Genomic DNA, 18,087 nt, shown 5'->3' with positions numbered 1-18,087 from the left:
ATGGGTGTTGTGGCTCGCAATGAACGAGGGCAGGTGCTGGTCGTACGAAGCTTGGTCAAACCAGGCAGACTCTCCCCTCTAGCAGCAGAGGCGTGGGCTGGAGGGCAAGCTCTAATATTTGGAAAAGATGTGGGACTAAGGAAGATCATCTTGGAAGGGGACTCGAAGCTCATGGTGGCCACTGTTAATGGCAGAGATGCTAGTGGGAGGGGTATTGGGCATTTGATCGAAGACAGGTATATTCTGCTACAGCCTTTCAATGATTGGAAGGTGATGGCGGTTCGAAGGTCTGCGAATCAAGCGGCCCATGAGGTAGCAAGGATGGCCATTCGGGCGAACACAGCGTGGACATGGCATTTTGCATATCCTGATTGTATTCATGAGATCATTATAGGGGAGACTCCCTCCTCTAATAGTGTTTGAGTAATAAAAGTCCTACTTATTCAAAAAACCATATATAGTGAAAGCATTGCATAATTTTTATTATTAATTAATAGCCATATATATTTTGTTACGTAATATTAATTAATAACCATAAATTAAAGAATACAAAGCACATATAATAACCATATATAGTGAAAGCATTGCATATAAGAGACAAGAGCATTAACTAGTTTTATAAAATTTAAATGGGTTGGAATATATCTCTTAATATATGACAACATATACCAATTATACATATACAAATTAAATTTTGTTATCTAATATTTTTTTTAAAACAAATAATTAAAATACGGCAACAGAGTTATTTAATAAAGATCTGGAAAGATTTTGAGTCTCATTTTCATTTAAAAATCCTTCCTAATAAAAAACAAAAATTAGATGAAATATATATAATATAAATAAACCTGATATATATATATATATATATTTATTTATTTATTTCTTGATGTGTCAAAATTTACCACGTCAATAAATATTTAAATATTAAGTTATTTAAATAAAAAAATTTTAAAAATTAAATTGAATTTAAATTTCTTGACGTGTCAAATATTAACACATTAGGAAATCCTGACGTGTTGTATGTAACACGTCAATAAATATTGACGTGTCACATTCAACACGTCAAAAAAAAAATTGTTGACGTGCCACTTTTGCCACGTCATGAATTATTGATGTGGCAAAAGTTGGGTTACTGTTTGCCACGTCAAAAACTGTCCCTTTTTTTTGTAGTGTTAGTGTCCAATTTAGTGGACGCTAATGGTCTTGTAGAAAAATAAAAAAATAAAAAACAAATGAAAGTTGAAGATTATAGGTTCAATTGAGCATCTAAAAATGATAAAATGTCCTTTATACCCTCAAAACTTTTATAAAATTATAAATTTTCTCTTAATTTGAAATTAAAATTAATTTTAAAAAGTGAAAAAAATAAATTAATTTCAATTTATTGTAGTCACGCAACAAACTTGACACAAATTGAAGATTCGATTTAACATCCGATCGATCCTAGTGAATTAGTTCGATTGATCATGATAAGATCAAATGATCGATCAAACTTGAAACAAATTGAAGGTTCGATCGAACATCCCATCGATCCTAGTGAATTAGTTTGATTGATCGCGATAGGATCAAGTGACGATCAAAATTGAAACAATTGAAATTAAAGGTTCGTTCAAACATCCGATTGATCCTAGTGCATTTGTTCGATCAATTGTGATAGGATTAAATGATCGATCAAAATTGAAACAATTGAAATTGAAGGTTTTATCGAATATCCGATCAATCATAATGAATTAGTTCGATTGATCGTGATACGAACAAATGATTGAAACAATTGAAATTGAATGTTTGATCATACATCCGATTGGTCCTAGCTAGTGCATTCATTCGATCGATCATGATAAGATCAAATGATCGAACAAACTTTAAACAAATTAAATGTTTGATTGAACATTTAATTGAACTCTAAGCATTTTATATTATATTAGTGCATTAGTTATATTGATCGGGATACAATCAATAGAACTTGAAATGATTGAAGGTTCAATCGAACATCTGATAAGATCAATTCCGATCGATACTATTACATACTAGTCTGATCAATCGTAATGCGATCAAATGATCTATTAAACTCTTTGGATTTTGTATTATCTTTATATATTAGTTATATCAATAGTGACAAGTTCAAGAATATTTCACCTATCGAACATCGAATTTCATGCAATATCCCCCTCCATTCGGGTTTGGCGTTAAAATGTTAAATTACTACATATCTTAAAAATTTAAGCTAATAATTAATTATAAGATAAATATCACCTTAATGATATTTTATACTAAAAATGTATTAATTTTGAATTTGTAGTTAATATTTTAATAATAAAAACATATTTAATATTTCACTCATCGAACATATAATTTGACGCAATATCTCCCTCCATTAGGATTTGGCGTTAAAATGTGAAATATATATTATCTTAAAATGTTCAATTATTAATTAATTATAAGATAAATATCACGTCAATTATCTTTTACCCTAAAAATGATAAAATGTCCTTTATAGCCTTATACCTTGATAAAATTCTAAATTTACCCTTAATTTTAATTAAAATTATTTTAAAAAAATTAAAATAACTTTTTTTAAAAAAAAAAAAAAATTTCAAGTTGGGTCACCCGTGAAACATTTTGGCGCTGGCACAAAACATTTTGGCGTTGGACTGAAAAATTTTTGGCGCTGGCCTTATTCCCTTTTCCCTAATTTTCTTTTCCCTCTTTCCCCTATTCTACTTTGTCTCTGCAGATTAGGAATTTTCCCTCTTCTTCGTCTCTCACCTTTCCCTCTTCTTCATCTCTCACGTTTCCCTCTGATCTTAACTGCAATCGGCACTCACGTTGGGTCTCTTCATCTTCTTCTTCGATCTCTCACGTTCTCCCTCTGATCTCCTCCGCAATCCGTGGCCAGCATCCTAGAACCTGCAGGTTTGTTATTATTCTTTCCCTCTCTCTCATCCTCCACCGTGTATTTCGTTTAATGGTTCTTCTCTTATGCAATTCAGGCTTGGGACCCTTTCTTGAGGTGGTGGAGTGACCGGGGACCAGATTTGCTGAGCATCCTCAACCAAACCTTCTAGATTTTTCTGATAAGGTATTGCTTTAAATTTAACATATAAAAGTTTGCCAGCATTTGATAGTTTCTAATGGAAATGACTGGTTTGTGAGTGTCAATTGTCTGAAGGGTAGAGGTTCACAATTCGTGGGTTTTTACGTTTTTTAAGATTATAGGAATTTTGTGGGTTTGGATGGTTTTTTGAGTAATCTTGTGGGTATTTTTTTTTTTTTTTCTTTTGGTTTGGTTTGATTGTGTTTGATCTAAGGGCGTGAATCTTGAAAAATATTGTGGCTTTTGACAGATTAATTTGCATTGGATTTGCTGTTAATTGGAATTTTAAGCCTGATATATGATTTTGATTGTTGAATAGTGGCACTTGCGAAATATATTCTCTTTCTGCTATTTTTTACTTTTTTTGTCAAATTACTTTATGTGGTTGACTTATAAGAACGAAGGTTTCTTGGTTCCTCACTTCCTCTCTGTGGAATCAATGGTTTAATTGGCGTGATATCAAGTCTTTGATTCTGCAATTGATGTGGTAAAGGTTTGTGGAATTACATTTATTTTGAAGGGTACTTGACCGGTGGTTTGATCCTAACTATCTGTTTCATCTTTGACGGTTTAAAGTATCAGAAAACATGTAACTTTCGGAAATTTGTGGGTTCTTATCGCCCCGTTCGTGGCTTTGGAGTTGATTGCTTTGCGTGTGTATATATATATATTGGTTTGGAAACCAATTTCCTGTAACAAAACATAGGAAACTATGTTCGACTACCTTCAAATCTTCTCTTGCAATACTCTTTTTACATCTTTCCTCCAAATTTTTTGAGGGGGGCACAATATTTTTTGGCAAGGGAGTGTGAACATGATATTGATTTAAGGTGATACTATATTTTTCTAATGATATCTATTGCATGATTCTTTGTCAAAGTGGCTCTATTTGGTGCATGATTTAGCTCGAGCGCCCCCACAACTAAGCTCAAGCGCACATGCGCTCGAGAGCATTCCCGTTGGGCTTGAGCGCACTCAAAGTCCAACACACGGCAAGAACTCCAAATCCACCTGGGACAAGGATTTCTGTCTCCTACTTGGACTAGGAGACTGACCTACGGTTTTCCTAGGGCTTTTAGGGTTTCTTGGGCTTCTTCTACTCCTATAAATAGACCTCTAAGCCTTATAGAGAGGGGAGCTTAGTTTTAGATATAAAAAATCTTCTTGAAGGCTTGGAGAGTTGAAGAGAAGAGGAACATAGTAGGAGGGCATCCCAGCACTAGGAGGGCATCCCAGCACCAGGATGAGCGGCTAATTATGTAATAAGGCATTGATGTAGCCCTTTCCAAGTAACAATGGATTAATTGTATTTTAATTTGGATTTTTCTATATGCATGATGGTTGTATAATTGTGAGAATTGTCTTAATGTTTATATTCAATCATTATGAATTCTTCTTTTGTCTTAGAAAGTCTTTTATATTGATTGAATTTAATCCTTCATATTTTCTGTGATTATATGAATGATTGTTAGACGATGGTTTTAATTGACATATGATTAAGATGGTTAGATAGGTCATGTCTAGGGAAGACGGATTGTACTATACCCTAGTTTAGTGTAATTTAGGTAGACAGTTCATGCCAAACAAAGATGGGTTATATTATTCCCTTGATTGTGTGTATTGTTGTGTCAATTTTAATATACTCGAAAGTGCACGAATCGTTTGCAATATAATGTTTTGCAAGTGCGAGGTTGAACCCACAGGGAATTGTGTTTTTTAATAACAAATTTAAGTCTAAACTAATTAAGTCCTAACCTAGTTCTAAAAGGGTTTTGAATTTGGGTTTTTAAAACTAAAAGACAACATAAACTAAATAAAGTAAAATGAAAGATAAAGGTACTAAGGTTTGGGAATTCATACTCACGAAATCCTAACATACTCTATGATCATCAATATTCAATCCGAAATTCTCACAATTAAAATCTTAGATATGTTTTACTATGCTTCAAAGAATTAATCAAAAGCATCTCATATATCCATTCATTGACCAAATTACAAAAGGAATCCAAATTTAATTGAAATGCCAAATGTATCCGAAGAACAAATCACAAGGAATATCCAATTTTTAGGCATATGAAACCAAGCAATCAATTATGTGAAATTATCCTAAATCATCAAGTGTATCCTTGAATCACAAAAGATATCAAAAAATCATTCAACACAAATGAAATAAGTAAAATAATTGAAATATAAAACCAATAAAATCAAAATAATAAAGACTTATAATAAAGCAATGTTATTCTTCATCGGTGCGACTTCATCCGCAACCTTTGTTGGGAATTAACTCCACATAAAAATAAAACCTAAACTAAACTAAGGAGAAAAACTGTGAAATTTTGTTATCTGGGATTTGTTTCTTTTTCTTAAAGGCATAGAGGTCTATTTATAGGGCTTAGGAAAGTCCTAGAAGCCCTAGTAATCCTAGGAAATTCAGAGGTCTGTCTCCCAATCAAATTAGGAAGCAATTGGAGTTCAAATCGGAATAGGATTCGTCTAAATTTGCGTTCTTATATTACGGCATGATTTTTGCATAGAAAACGTCCGAATTAGGAAATCTTATTTCATAATAAATTGTAGTATTTTGAGTTAGCTTTCCAATGCTGCTAGAATCACCTCAATCTGATACTTAAACGAAAAGTTATGGTCAAAATACTGAGATATGTGCAGAATCTGAATTTGAATCCAATGCGATTTTGACTCCAATTAGAGAAATTTCGATTTAATCATTTCCTTGATTTGGTTAAACTTAACCACATCATTTACGCCTTCTCAAAGTGTTCTTTTTTTCAAACTTTGCAATTTTTCCTTTAAAGCTGCAATTTCTCTTCAACAACTTACAAAACACTAGAACACAAAACTAAAATAAAACATTAGATAACAACACAGCTAAATGGTTAATTAATATAAATTAAGGGGCCCAAATATGTAATATTTGGCACTCATCATATATCCTATTAAGGAATTAGATAGTCCATACCTAGGGAAGACGGATCGTACCGCATCTTAGTGGTTAAGTGAACGGTTCATGCCAACTAAAGATGGATTATACTTATTTCTTAATGATGGTAATTTCTTGACTACTAGAGTGAGATGGGCCCTATTTCATATTTAATATGAATTTCTCTTATTAATTTATGATTGACCATTGTTATTCGGTTAGTGGTGAAATCAACCCCCTATTCTATCTCTCATCACTATTTATTTTTACTTTTACTCTTATGCATTTAGTTTAAAAACAAAATCAAAACAAACTTATTTTAATTAAGTTATATTTGATCTTAACAAGCTTGATAACAACACATACACAGTCATTGAGGTTCAATACCCTCTATATAGTCCTATCTTATAAAGATTCGTTCTATTGGGAGTAGTAATTTTATTATTGTATTTTTGCACACAAAAGACCACATCATTCGTCTTAAAAGACTGATCAAAGAAAAAAGTCAATACCGAGCATAGGTCGGTAAAACAAAAAACGATCCATTCTGAAAGCATAAAATTTTCATAGTCAACTCAGACAAGGAAATTAGGGAGTAAGTGTTGGGTAATTGATCAGCCACAATGCCAAAATGGGCCCCCAAACCAACACTATTAGGCACGCCCATGAACAAGAGGCCCAAATCTTTATCATACTAGCCAATAAAGGGTAAAATGGGAAACCAGCATTTAATGGAGGAAAGCCACGTTCACAATGAACATGGCAAAGCATATAGCGCCAAGCTGAGCCACGTGTAAACGTGCCCGAACTAAGAGCACCAACCCACATTCTGCACGAACGTGACCGAGACATCGTCAAACTCCACGATCCCATGATCTAACCCACGATCCCATTATCCACCACTTCAGCATTGCGCACAGTGAATCTTCAGGAACATGGCTTAGAATTCAGTGACACTAATCGCTACTTGATGCTTATAAAAAGGAAGCTCCAACCAGATATTTGGTTAATCACACTCAATCTCTCTTTGCTCACTTTGTCCCTATGTGAAAAACCCTCAACTGACTTAGCTAGGCATTGGAGCTATCCCCCATCGATACACCCCAACAAGCTCTTATCCCGTCTTTTCTTTTTCTTTTTCAAATTACATCTCTCAAATTACTAAGTCACGACCTCTCGGAATCTTCATTAACATATAACATAAAAAATTAAAACTTGATAAAATTCCCCTCACCATCTCCCCACCATCTTCCCTCTTCCAACATTTTGAGATTTAAAAAAAAAAAAAAAAAAAAAGAGAGAGAGAGAGAGAGAGAGAAGATGGTGAGGAAAATGAAAAATAACATTTGCCCTCACTTTAACATGACACCTAAGACATCGTGATTCCCTAATTTGTTTGATGGTCTAGACAGATATGAGGCCTACTGATTCTGAGCATAGTCTGTGCGTGCCGGGTAGTTGGGACGACAAACATAAAGAGATACTGATTTTGACAGCAAGAAACATCAAATTATTTCGAATACTACTCATTCAGGACAGCTCATTTATGGGTTTGTCCGTCATTCTAGAAATGAAAAGAACTGCAAGTCCATGCCATAGTCTGACGAAAACTTTAAACACATTTTACTTCGACATATCTTTGTTTTTCCAACGAAGACTTCAATTATTTTGCAATAATCAACTAAGTTTTCAGGAAATGATTTAACTAAACAACAAATTCTAGACACCAATTAAGCTACTTCCGTGAATATGGAAGAGTAGGGATGCTTTGTTCATTCCTAAAGAAGTTTCCAGGATCAACCTTTGTCTTAATCTTCACCAACCTCTTGAAATTACCCTTGAAATACTTGATCCCATAAACTCTTCCTTGTCGGTGGCTTTTGTTGCCGTTATGGTTGATGCCCAAGTCAAGATCTTTGTAGTTGAAATATGCTTCCCTTGGATTCTTGGACACAAATGGAGTCATGTAACGGTAAAGCTTTCTCGTCAAGTTTATGTAGTAATCCGTCACCTCCTTCCCGGCCTCATTCCAATTTACTACGTACTGAATCTTCGCTAGATTCCCCGCCCGATGTGGGAACGGAGTTTCCTCCGCCGGAATCTCACCCATTCTTCCGCCGTAGGGATTGAATATGAGTATCACGGCATTCAGCTCAATCAATCGCTTCCAAATAACCTCCAACCCTTCCTTTGAAATGGGCTCCTTCACATAATCCGATTTCCTCTTCAAGTAAGTTAACGTTTGAGGTATTCGACGGAGCAAAACGTCGTCTGCGGTGCTGAGGGGGAAGTTGGTCCAGAAAAGCACGGATTGGAGCCATGTCGTTTCATTGCAATCCGATTTCTTCAAACCCATTTCGGGGAAGCTCTTGCTCATGACGGAGACAAGTTTTTTGGAGTCTCCGAGGAACAAGGCGAGGAACGTAGCCCTGCCGGTCTTCTTCCCATGGGTTCCAATATTTACCACGTCCAGAAATAGCCTGATGAAAAGGTTGTTATCCAGCTTATCTGCAACAGTCTGCCACCTATGCACGATGTCGGTGGCATTCTCTTCCAATGTCTTCGCTACCCGGAAAACAGTTACCGTTTCCGGTACGCGAACGAGCCTGATTTTATACGAAAGGATGACGCCGAAGCTCGCTGCTCCGCCGCCTCGAACAGCCCAAAACAAATCTTCTCCCATGGATTTTCTGTCAAGAAGTCTGCCATTAACATCAACTAGCTTCGCATCAACAATGTTATCCACCGAGAGGCCGTACTTTCTCATCAAATTGCCGTAACCGCCGCCGCCGAAATGCCCTCCGACACCGACAGTCGGACAAACACCTGCCGGAAAACCATGTTTCTTACTTTTCTCAGCAATTCTGTAGTAAACTTCGCCGAGAGTTGCTCCGGCCTGCACCCAAGCGGTCTCACTCCCCACATCAATGTGAATGGAACGGAGATTGAACATGTCAAGAATAAAGAACGCGACTTGGGAAACGTACGAGACGCCCTCGTAGTCATGGCCGCCGCTTCGAATTTTCATCTGCAGATTATGCTTTTGAGCACAAAGCACGGCTGCTTGGATATGGGATTCATGCAGAGCAGTGAGAATGAGGAAAGGCTTGTGGGTTGTGGAGGTGTTGAATCGAAGGTTTCGGATGTAAGATTGCAAAACAGAGGAGTAGGAGGATTTGTTGGGAGTATTTATTGCTCGAGAGATTGGATGACAGGGCTGAGAATGGCTCAAAAGACAGCGAATAAAGGAGCTAGAAGAAGAAGAAGGTGATCCAAATGCTTGCCATGACAAGGAGAGTAGGAATATTGCGAGCAATGAAAGCATTGCCTGCCTGAAAACTCCCATGCTTGGATTGTACTGCTCAGAACGCTTGGGATGGTAATATATATAGAAGCACATGGATATATTTCCATATGTTTTGAACACCAATATCGCTGTCCTGTCATGTCAGGGGGAGCCGCTATGTTGAGTTGTATCACAGTGGCAGTAATTTAGAACATAGTGGGGGACTTTGTTTATTGGTTGGAAAATTCATTTTCAAGACTCCAATGATCATCACTTGCTAGAGATATTAATGGACATTAGCTTTTTATTTGAGCCAATTAAAACCCAAGAGCCTAGTGATGCACGTTTCACTTTTCTTGTACAAGTTCCGAGCTAAATAGAACCAATTAAGGTTAATTAACAAAAACAAATGTTATAGCCCTTAAAATCCTTTTATAACATAAAAAGCAAAAACTCATCAAAATGTACTAAATTTTGAGTGATGATAAACATCACGCCGTCCGGGTGATTTAATATTTTAAAATATTAAAATATAATAATTAAAAAAAAAAAAAAATTGCACGGGTGTGCATGACTGTTCATGCACGCCCGGCGTAATTTGTATCGTCACTCCTAAATTTTTATTTGCAACATTGGTGCGGGAGAAAATTAATAAAATTATTATTTTAATTATCCATGTATTTTAATTTTCGTTAATGATTGAGTTATCCTAGACTACTGAAGTCAAACCCAGACTACTGAAGTCAAATCTGAGGTAACTGGATTGGATAAGTGAAATTCTGCTTTTCATATTAATGAGACCAATTCTATAACTTCTAGGAAGTTGATCAAATCCAAGTTTGTTCCTACTTGTTATTATTGCGGCATCTTTGGCACACCCGACCACACAGTTTAAAATTAGATCCAAGAAACCTTGGTCTTAAGAAAAATGCCCCGAAGACCAAAAAATTGGCACTACAAAAATTTTGTTGTTTAATGACTCACAAATAATTGTTTTTTTTTTTTGCCTAAAAAACGTCATTATTTGTCTAGTGACGTTCAAATAGTGTCTTTTTTCAAATGACAAAAAGTGCATAGACTAGAAAATTGGCTAGTGTTGTTTGAACAATGCAAAATGGCACTATTTGGTGTCATTTTCAGCAAAACGGCACCTTTTAAAATGTGTCATTTGAACAGTGCATGACACTTTTTAAAAGGTGCCGTTTTGCACTATTCAAACGTCACTACTCTTTAAAAAATTATAAAAACAATAATTTCAATCAAATATATATATATATATTAGAGGGGTGGTTGCCAGAACATGCAATCACCCCTTGTTAGGCGTGGGGCCACCCCCAGCCTTGAGGGTGGCTCATGGGCCACCCCTTCTCCCAAGTGTGGCTGTCGGTCATGTGTTTTTTATTTTTTATTTTTTATTTTTTAAAAAAATGTTTTACGTGTGTGAGAAAGTATAATTTTTTTGATTTTTTGAGTGTGAGAAAGTAGAAATTGTTTAGGCACCAGTATTTTCAAATTTTGAAACGTCTTACTGTTCATGCATCACTATTCACACATCACTTACTATTCACACGTCACTACTCGCACATGAATAGTGATGCGTGAATAGTAGTTACTATTCACACACGAATAGTGATGTGTGAAATAGAAACACAATTCACACATCACTATTATAAAATAGCGATGTTTTTTTAGATATTTTTGCCCAATATGTAATCGGCTAATTTCGGTGATCAAAACCTCGTAATTGCATCCCACATGTAAATTGGCATCTTTAGGAGCACTTGGTAGCAGCTCAAGGAAACCATCGTCCAAACGTCAAGAAGGACCATCCGGATGTGCAGCAGGATGACGACTTCTAGTACTAATTCCCGAGTGCTCCGTTCACTAGGCGTTCGTAGACCGTCCGTACAGTAAAGATGATGCTGATTTAGCTAAGTCCTCAAAATGGACCATTGAAGCTAGGGTTGCCACGTGTCAGCAGCACATGTAACCTAGCCACGTTTGAAGCCTCGTTCGAACGGAAGTATGTGGGAGGATAGCTATTGTGGTCGACAACTTAAATGCTCGCAAACAACACGGGAGTAGGTAGCCATTAAATGCACCACATCCGAGCGGTAAAAGTCGGAGTTCAAACAGCAAATGGTCAATGGTCAGTTGAAAATGGACGACAGATTAAATGCTTCCATTAGACACAGGAGTTAGTAGCATTTATGACTGCTTTGTTCGAATGGCAATCAAGACCGTCCGAACAGTCGGTTGGTTGGTGGTCAGAGCCGCACATGAAATGCATGCGGGAATCCTGGGAAAGTTGTCCACATGTCGCCACTTCAGCACGTGAAGTCAAGCCGTCCAAAAGGCCAGCTCAGTCGTCCGAACATTTAGGGTTTGTTTGGTAATGGGGATGGGGATGGGCTAAACACTGTTCATCACCATCTCCCAAAAAAATCAACATCAAAACATTCTAACTTTTTTACTTTTAATATCAAATCATTCACTTTTTATTATTATTCAAATAAAAAAATCACTACAAAACAAAACTTTTTCACTTTTCCATACCACTTTTTCATTTTTTTTATACCAAAAATTCTTACTTTTTTTCACATCAATCTACATCAACTACAGTGTTTAGGCCATCCCATTTGCCAAACACCCCCTTAGTCATAAACTGCATTAATTGAAGCTGAAGGGGCATCTCATTACTGCCTATAAATAGAGCACTAATGCTGCTAATTTTGATCAAGGAAAACAGAGGGCAGAAGCACGAAATTGAGAGAAAAATCCTAAGTGCTTTGAGTGAGTTTTTCCTTGTGTGCTAGGAGAGGTTTTATGTTGTAAGCTTAGTCTCTATACTCTCCTAAAGTTGTGTTGTTCCTTGTGTGCTAGGAGAGGTTTTATGCTGTGAGCTTAGTCTCTATACTTTCCTAAAGTTGTGCTGTAATTTATTTTCAGCAACTTGTGTGTAAACAGTGGAGGTAACTTGTAGCTTGTTAGAGGTTCAGGCAAGGGAAGTTGATAAGAGGGGTACCAAAGGTTCTAGGGGGACTACCGCGGTAGCCGGGCAAGAATGGTCACTTGTCTAGACGAGTTCGTGTCAACTACAAAGGTTTTGTAAGTGTGAGAAACTTGTATTTCCTCCTCCATTTATAGTAAACGATTTCTTGGGTCTGTTGCCTCAAAGTGGTTTTTCCTTGAAGAGGTTATTCAGGTTTCCACTTCATAACCAAAAATATCTTGTGTTAAATGCTTTATTGTTTTACATATTTTTGGTGATTGACTGTTGCATGTGTTAATTTTCAATTCTGCATTATTTGTGATATACACCTATTCACCCCCTCTAGGTGTACTTGGGAGTCTAGATAGTAATTCTCAATTGGTATCATAACGGGTTCACTCAGTTAAAAGATTAAATTCCTGAGTGTGATCCTATCTATTGTCTAGACATCTCAAACTCTTGATTGTTTCTAAACTGTTGATAATACTTTTTGTGAAACCATGTCTTCTGATAAATTGTATTATTTTGAGACACAACTTTGGAGAGGAGAATTTGGAAACTACTTCTAGGAGCGGTTTTCGGTTCTTTCTTTTCCCTTTATTTTAATTATGTGTAACTAATACTTTAGTAGGGCTAGATTGAAGCCCTAATTATTTTTATTTAATATTTCAATATTGGCGCCTTTGTGATAATCATATTGTGTTACTTAACTTGATTAATTTCTGTTTTATTGAATTCCACATATGTGTGTGATTGGCCATTATATGCATGTGGTATAGACTAGTTAATTAAATTAATTTGGATGATCGAGTCCTAGGTTTAATAGAGTAACAAAAGAATTTCACCCTGAGTTCTTGGGTTCATCAACATGGGAAACCAGGAGTAGACACCCACGCCCTAGGCCTCATGTGTTTGTCGATTTTCATAGATTTATGTTTTTTTAAAGAACAACTTAGTAGACACCCATGCTAAATCCTTTAAGAAAGAAAAAAAAAAAATTAGAGTAGACACCATGCCTAATTCGTTGCTTAGGAAAATCAATAGCTTAAGGAGTAGACACACATGCCCTTAGGTTAGCAAACATTAAGTATTCATAATATGATTGTATCATTGGCATATTGTTATATTATTTGAGCATGATTAGTGATGGATATCAAAGCCCTACCTTTATCTTTATCTTTATTTATTTTCATAATATCAATTTCATGACAAAGTTGATATTTTAATTAATTCTAAGCAAAATCAACAATCCTCGTGGAATTGATCTCGTATTTGCTGCACTATACTATCGTTTGATCTTGTGCACTTGCGAGTAAAATGTAACAATTATTATCTATTAATTTAGGTAGTATTTGGCACAACATTACCTAGAAGCAACTCCAACATTGTTTACCCTACCAGGAAACAACCTTCCCAAAAGTTTATTCCTACTTGTCATCATTGTGGCAAATTCGGTCGCATAAGACCAAATTGTTTTAATTTCATAGTCCTTGAGCATAACAATAAAATTTCTTTTTCTAAGAAAGTTTTTGAGGGGTTTTACATAGGGCAAACAATCTGGACAGGAAACACACTTTTGTCCATGGAGTTAAAAAAGTTTGGGTAAGGAAGGAAGACACCATTGTTTAGTTAAGGGGGAGTGGTAGTCATATTACCTAAACTTAGGTGATCATATGACATGCCTAGGAATGCATATCTTGCTTATCATTCACATCCTAGACCATGTAGTTTTGTGTTTAGTTTTGCATGTTGTGTATTAGTATATAGCATCTTGTTGTGTTTATAGTTTTTCACTATATACAAGTTTGCTTTGAAAGTTTCACTCTATGGAACAATCAAAAAGGACTTCACCAGATATTTCTGTGTTGTGGTATTGGAAAAGTGTATGGACAAAATGTTGTGTGAGGACCACCAAGTTTCTTGTCTATATGCCGATCCTATGTCCATACTTATGTGGTGACTAGTGGAGGCCTAGAAAATAGTTTTAAACCAAATCATACTCTATAGAGGACCTATATGATATGATGAAAGTTTAAGGGTAAAGCATGTTCTTGTTATGTGCCTTTTGCTTCATACATGTATCCTAGAATGTTTAGGACTTTTATTTTACATGTATTGATCTATTGTTTTACTTCCTATAACTTCTTTTTTTATATATAAAATTAAAAAAAAAAAATGGGAAAGTTGTTGGTATTGTGTGGCGCCTTGAGTTGTTAAGATGGATACATTCCTTGAATGATCTTCAAATGCTTTTTGAGATATCATCTTAACATATGTCCCTTGGGAATACACTTATCATGCTTGGGTTGATTATCTTTATAATGAACCGTTATTTGACTACTCAAGCATATGTTATTGTGGCACATCTCATTCATGCTAATTCTATTACTTAAGTTTCAAGAAGGAATGTCGATCCATATCAATTTGTTGTGATGGACAAACCATATGCATACAATGGAGATTCTTGTAGGTTAAATTGACCAAATGCTGGTTGAACCTAGAGCCTAAAAACTCCAGCTCAAACCCATGTCTTGAGCTTCTTTTGTTATAATGAAAGACACGTTCTCAAAGAGAAAATTCAAAGTGAAATGTGCAAAATGCCATAACATTCCAAAAAGGAAAATTTCATTGTGTCTATTCATTTGTGCTTGGCTCATCCACAAAAGAAAATTTTCGGATGTAGCTTTAAGCCTTATGCCAAGACTTAGGGGGAGAGTATTGGATGAAGGTGGCTAGGCCCTAGTAAGGTTTGACTTCTAACCTAAACAAGCTATGAATTTCCTTCATACGGTTTATAAGTTTGTGCTTCATTGTCTATCTATTTTTCTGCATTGTTTGGCTCTTAATTGAAGCTTGTCACACACAACACAATGGCATGGATAGTGATGGTACATATTGGCATTGCATGAAGTATAAAAATGACATTGTTCATTCATCTTTTGATATTCTTGTATGCTTCGGATATTTCGGCTCATTCAACAAGAAGTTATTTTTATTAGCATTTCTTGATCATTAATTGAATGTATTTATCTTGATAAATGCTCACCTTGTTGAAAGAAAGAGAGAAATTGGAGTAAGGGGGAGAAAACCCATTGTTTCTGGCTCACCATCCGAACAGTGCAAAGTGACCATCTGAATGGCCCCTGCCTAGGTATGTTTCCTAAGCTTCAATCTTCTCTCATGTCACATTTTCTAGAAGATTTGAAACCTAGGTTTTCAAGGTTGGGTTTCGATTTTGGTTCGAAATTTTCGTACTCCCTTTGTAAGAATAATAGCTACTTCTTGTTGATATGTATTAGCTATTGTTTGGGTTGTACTTAGGCATGTATTTTCATTGTTCATGAAATAGTTTTCACATGTCTACTTTCAATGCATACCACATGTTTGATAAAATGCCAAAATGAAGTCTTTGAACTCATTGTTCCATTTTCTTCTTGAAATGCTTCATTTGTATTGTGGTTATGCTTTAGGATTTGATTAAGGTGTATGTAAGCATGATTGTTCATTAGTCTTATTTGATTTTTCACATGCTTAAATTTCATGTACAGCATGTGTTTGATGAAATGCCTCAATGATGTCTTTGAGACTTCAATATCACTTGTCTTGGCTATTTCATGATTATACTTACTCCATATCATGTGTTGATTGTATACTACCTTGGAGTCAAGTGTGTAGGTACCATGGCTGAGTCTTCCAATGCTCATGGTCCATCATGCCTTACAATGAGTTGTTCAAGCCCTCATTCCTCCTAATGCCATATCTGAACTTCCTAAAAAATTTGCTGCACTATCAGATCAGGTGACAGATATGGGCTCTCAAATGGAATCTTCCATTCAAGGACTACTTTAAGCAACAAGGTTGATGGGATTTCTCCAATATGGAGAATGATTTTTGCAGCCCCTTTAATCATTTGTGATAAAAAGGGGGAGTAGCATTGGTTAATGGAGAGTAGTTATGACTAAGGAGGAGTCATGTCTATTATTGGACTGCTGATTTTATTTCTGCCACTGTTGGGAGTTTATGTTTATTGCAAATATTCTGTCTAGATTTTTGCAATATTTTATTTAGTGCTTTTATCATCGAAATGCCAAAGGGGGAGTTTGTTATATATTTTTGTCAAATATGTAATTGGCCAATTTATATGATCAAAACCTTGTAATTGCATCCAACATGTAAATTGGCACCTTCAGGAGCACCTGGTAGCAGTTCTAGGAAACCATTGTCCGAACGTCAAGAAGGACCATCCAAATGTGCAGCAGGATGAAGACTTCCAGTACTAATTCCTGAAAGCTCGATTCTCTGGGCGTTCTTAGACCGTTCGAACGGTAAAGATGATACTGGTTCTGTTAAGTCCTCAAAATGGACCACTAAAGCTAGGGTTGCCACGTGTCAACAGCACATGTAACCTAGTCACGTTCGAAGCCCCGTTCGAACGGAAGTGTGTGGGAGGACAACTATTGTGGCCGACAACTTAAATGCTCATGGAAAACACTGGAGTAGGTGGCCATTAAATGCGCCACGTCCAAACGGTAAAAGTCAGAGTTCAAACGGCAAATGGTCAATGGTCAATTGAAAATGGACGATAGATTAAATGCTTCCAGGAGACACGAGAGTTGGTAGCATTTATGACTGCTCCATCCAAATGGCAATCAAGATCGTCCGTACGGTCAGTTTGTTGGTGGTTAGCACCGCGAATTAAATGCATGCGGGAATCCCAAGAAAGCTATCCCATGTCGCCACTTCAGCACGTGAACTCAAGCCATCCGAATGGCCAGCTCAGCCGTTCGAACATTTTGTAAGAAATTGCATTAATTGAAGCTGAAGGGGCAACTCATTACTGACTATAAATAAAGCACTCGTGCTCCTCATTTTGATCAAGGAAAACAGAGGGCAAAAGTAGGAAATTGAGAGAAAAATCCTAAGTGCTTTGAGTGAGTTTTTCCTTGTGTGCTAGGAAAGGTTTTATGTTGTGAGCTTAGTCTCTATACTCTCCTAGAGTTGTACAGTAATTTATTTTCAGCAACTTGTGTGTAAATAGTCGAGGTAACTTGCAGCTTGTTAGAGGTTATGGTAAGGAAAGTCGATAAGAGGGGTACCAGAGGTTCAGGGGGGACTACCGCGGTAGCCGAGCAAGAAGGGTCACTTCTCTAGACAAGTTCGTGTCAACTACAAAGGTTTTGTAAGTGTGAGCAACTTATATTTCCTCATCCTTTTATAGTAAACGATTTCCTGGGTCCGCAACCCTGGAGTGTTTTTCCTTGAAGAGGTTCTTCAGGTTTCCGCTTTGTAACCAAAATTATCTTGTGTCAAATGCTTTATTGCTTTACATATTTTTTGTGACTGATTGTTGCAGGTTTTAACTTTTAATTCCGCATTATTTGTGATATACACCTATTCACGCCCCCTCTAGCAGTACTTGGGAGTCGAGATAGTAATTCTAACGTTTGAACAATTTAATGATTCATTGTTCACAAGTCACCAAATTAAGGAATTTTTGTAGTGTGGGTATTGAGAACCAATTGAGAATCCTAACTGAACATGCTAGAATTATCAATGAAAAATTAGTTGAACTGTCCAAGTCCCCTCAATAAGTCTAATCTTGCTTCTTGCATTAAAGAGTCTCCCATGGACAAACAAATCTGCATTAAAAGGGAAGATCACCTGTGTTTGGTTGTTCATCCTGCTCTAAATGTTCTTCATACGTGTCTTTGGTATATGGATACTGCTTGTTCTAAACATATGACGGGTAATAAGACTCTGTTCAAATAACTAAA

The 18,087-nt window shown here is 36.2% G+C and overlaps 2 protein-coding genes and 1 long non-coding RNA gene across 4 annotated transcripts; 2 read left to right on the top strand and 1 right to left on the bottom strand.

Annotated features, from left to right (window-relative positions):
• LOC132169594 (uncharacterized) lies at positions 1-423 on the top strand. Its single transcript, XM_059580607.1, has one exon. It carries the CDS (start codon positions 1-3, stop codon positions 421-423), a length of 423 nt encoding a protein of 140 aa, XP_059436590.1.
• Positions 424-2,644: 2,221 nt separating this feature from the next.
• On the top strand, positions 2,645-17,585 carry LOC132171866 (uncharacterized). Of its 2 annotated transcripts, none has more exons than XR_009439084.1 (4): positions 2,645-2,916; positions 2,994-3,082; positions 15,375-15,464; positions 15,982-17,585. It is a non-coding gene; the product is annotated as an uncharacterized LOC132171866 (long non-coding RNA). The 2 variants fall into 2 exon arrangements; XR_009439083.1 differs by having other exon boundaries at positions 2,647-2,916; positions 15,371-15,464.
• LOC132171732 (berberine bridge enzyme-like 8) lies at positions 7,461-9,442 on the bottom strand. The gene has a single exon (XM_059583122.1). The coding sequence runs from the start codon at positions 9,433-9,435 to the stop codon at positions 7,771-7,773; it is 1,665 nt and encodes a 554-aa protein (XP_059439105.1). The 5' UTR covers positions 9,436-9,442; the 3' UTR covers positions 7,461-7,770.
• Positions 17,586-18,087: the final 502 nt, after the last annotated feature.

Source organism: Corylus avellana, chromosome ca2, assembly GCF_901000735.1.
Source record: "Corylus avellana chromosome ca2, CavTom2PMs-1.0".
Classification (NCBI taxonomy): domain Eukaryota; kingdom Viridiplantae; phylum Streptophyta; class Magnoliopsida; order Fagales; family Betulaceae; genus Corylus; species Corylus avellana.
Note: the sequence above shows the minus strand (reverse complement) of the source record. Positions and strands in the feature narration are given on the sequence as shown.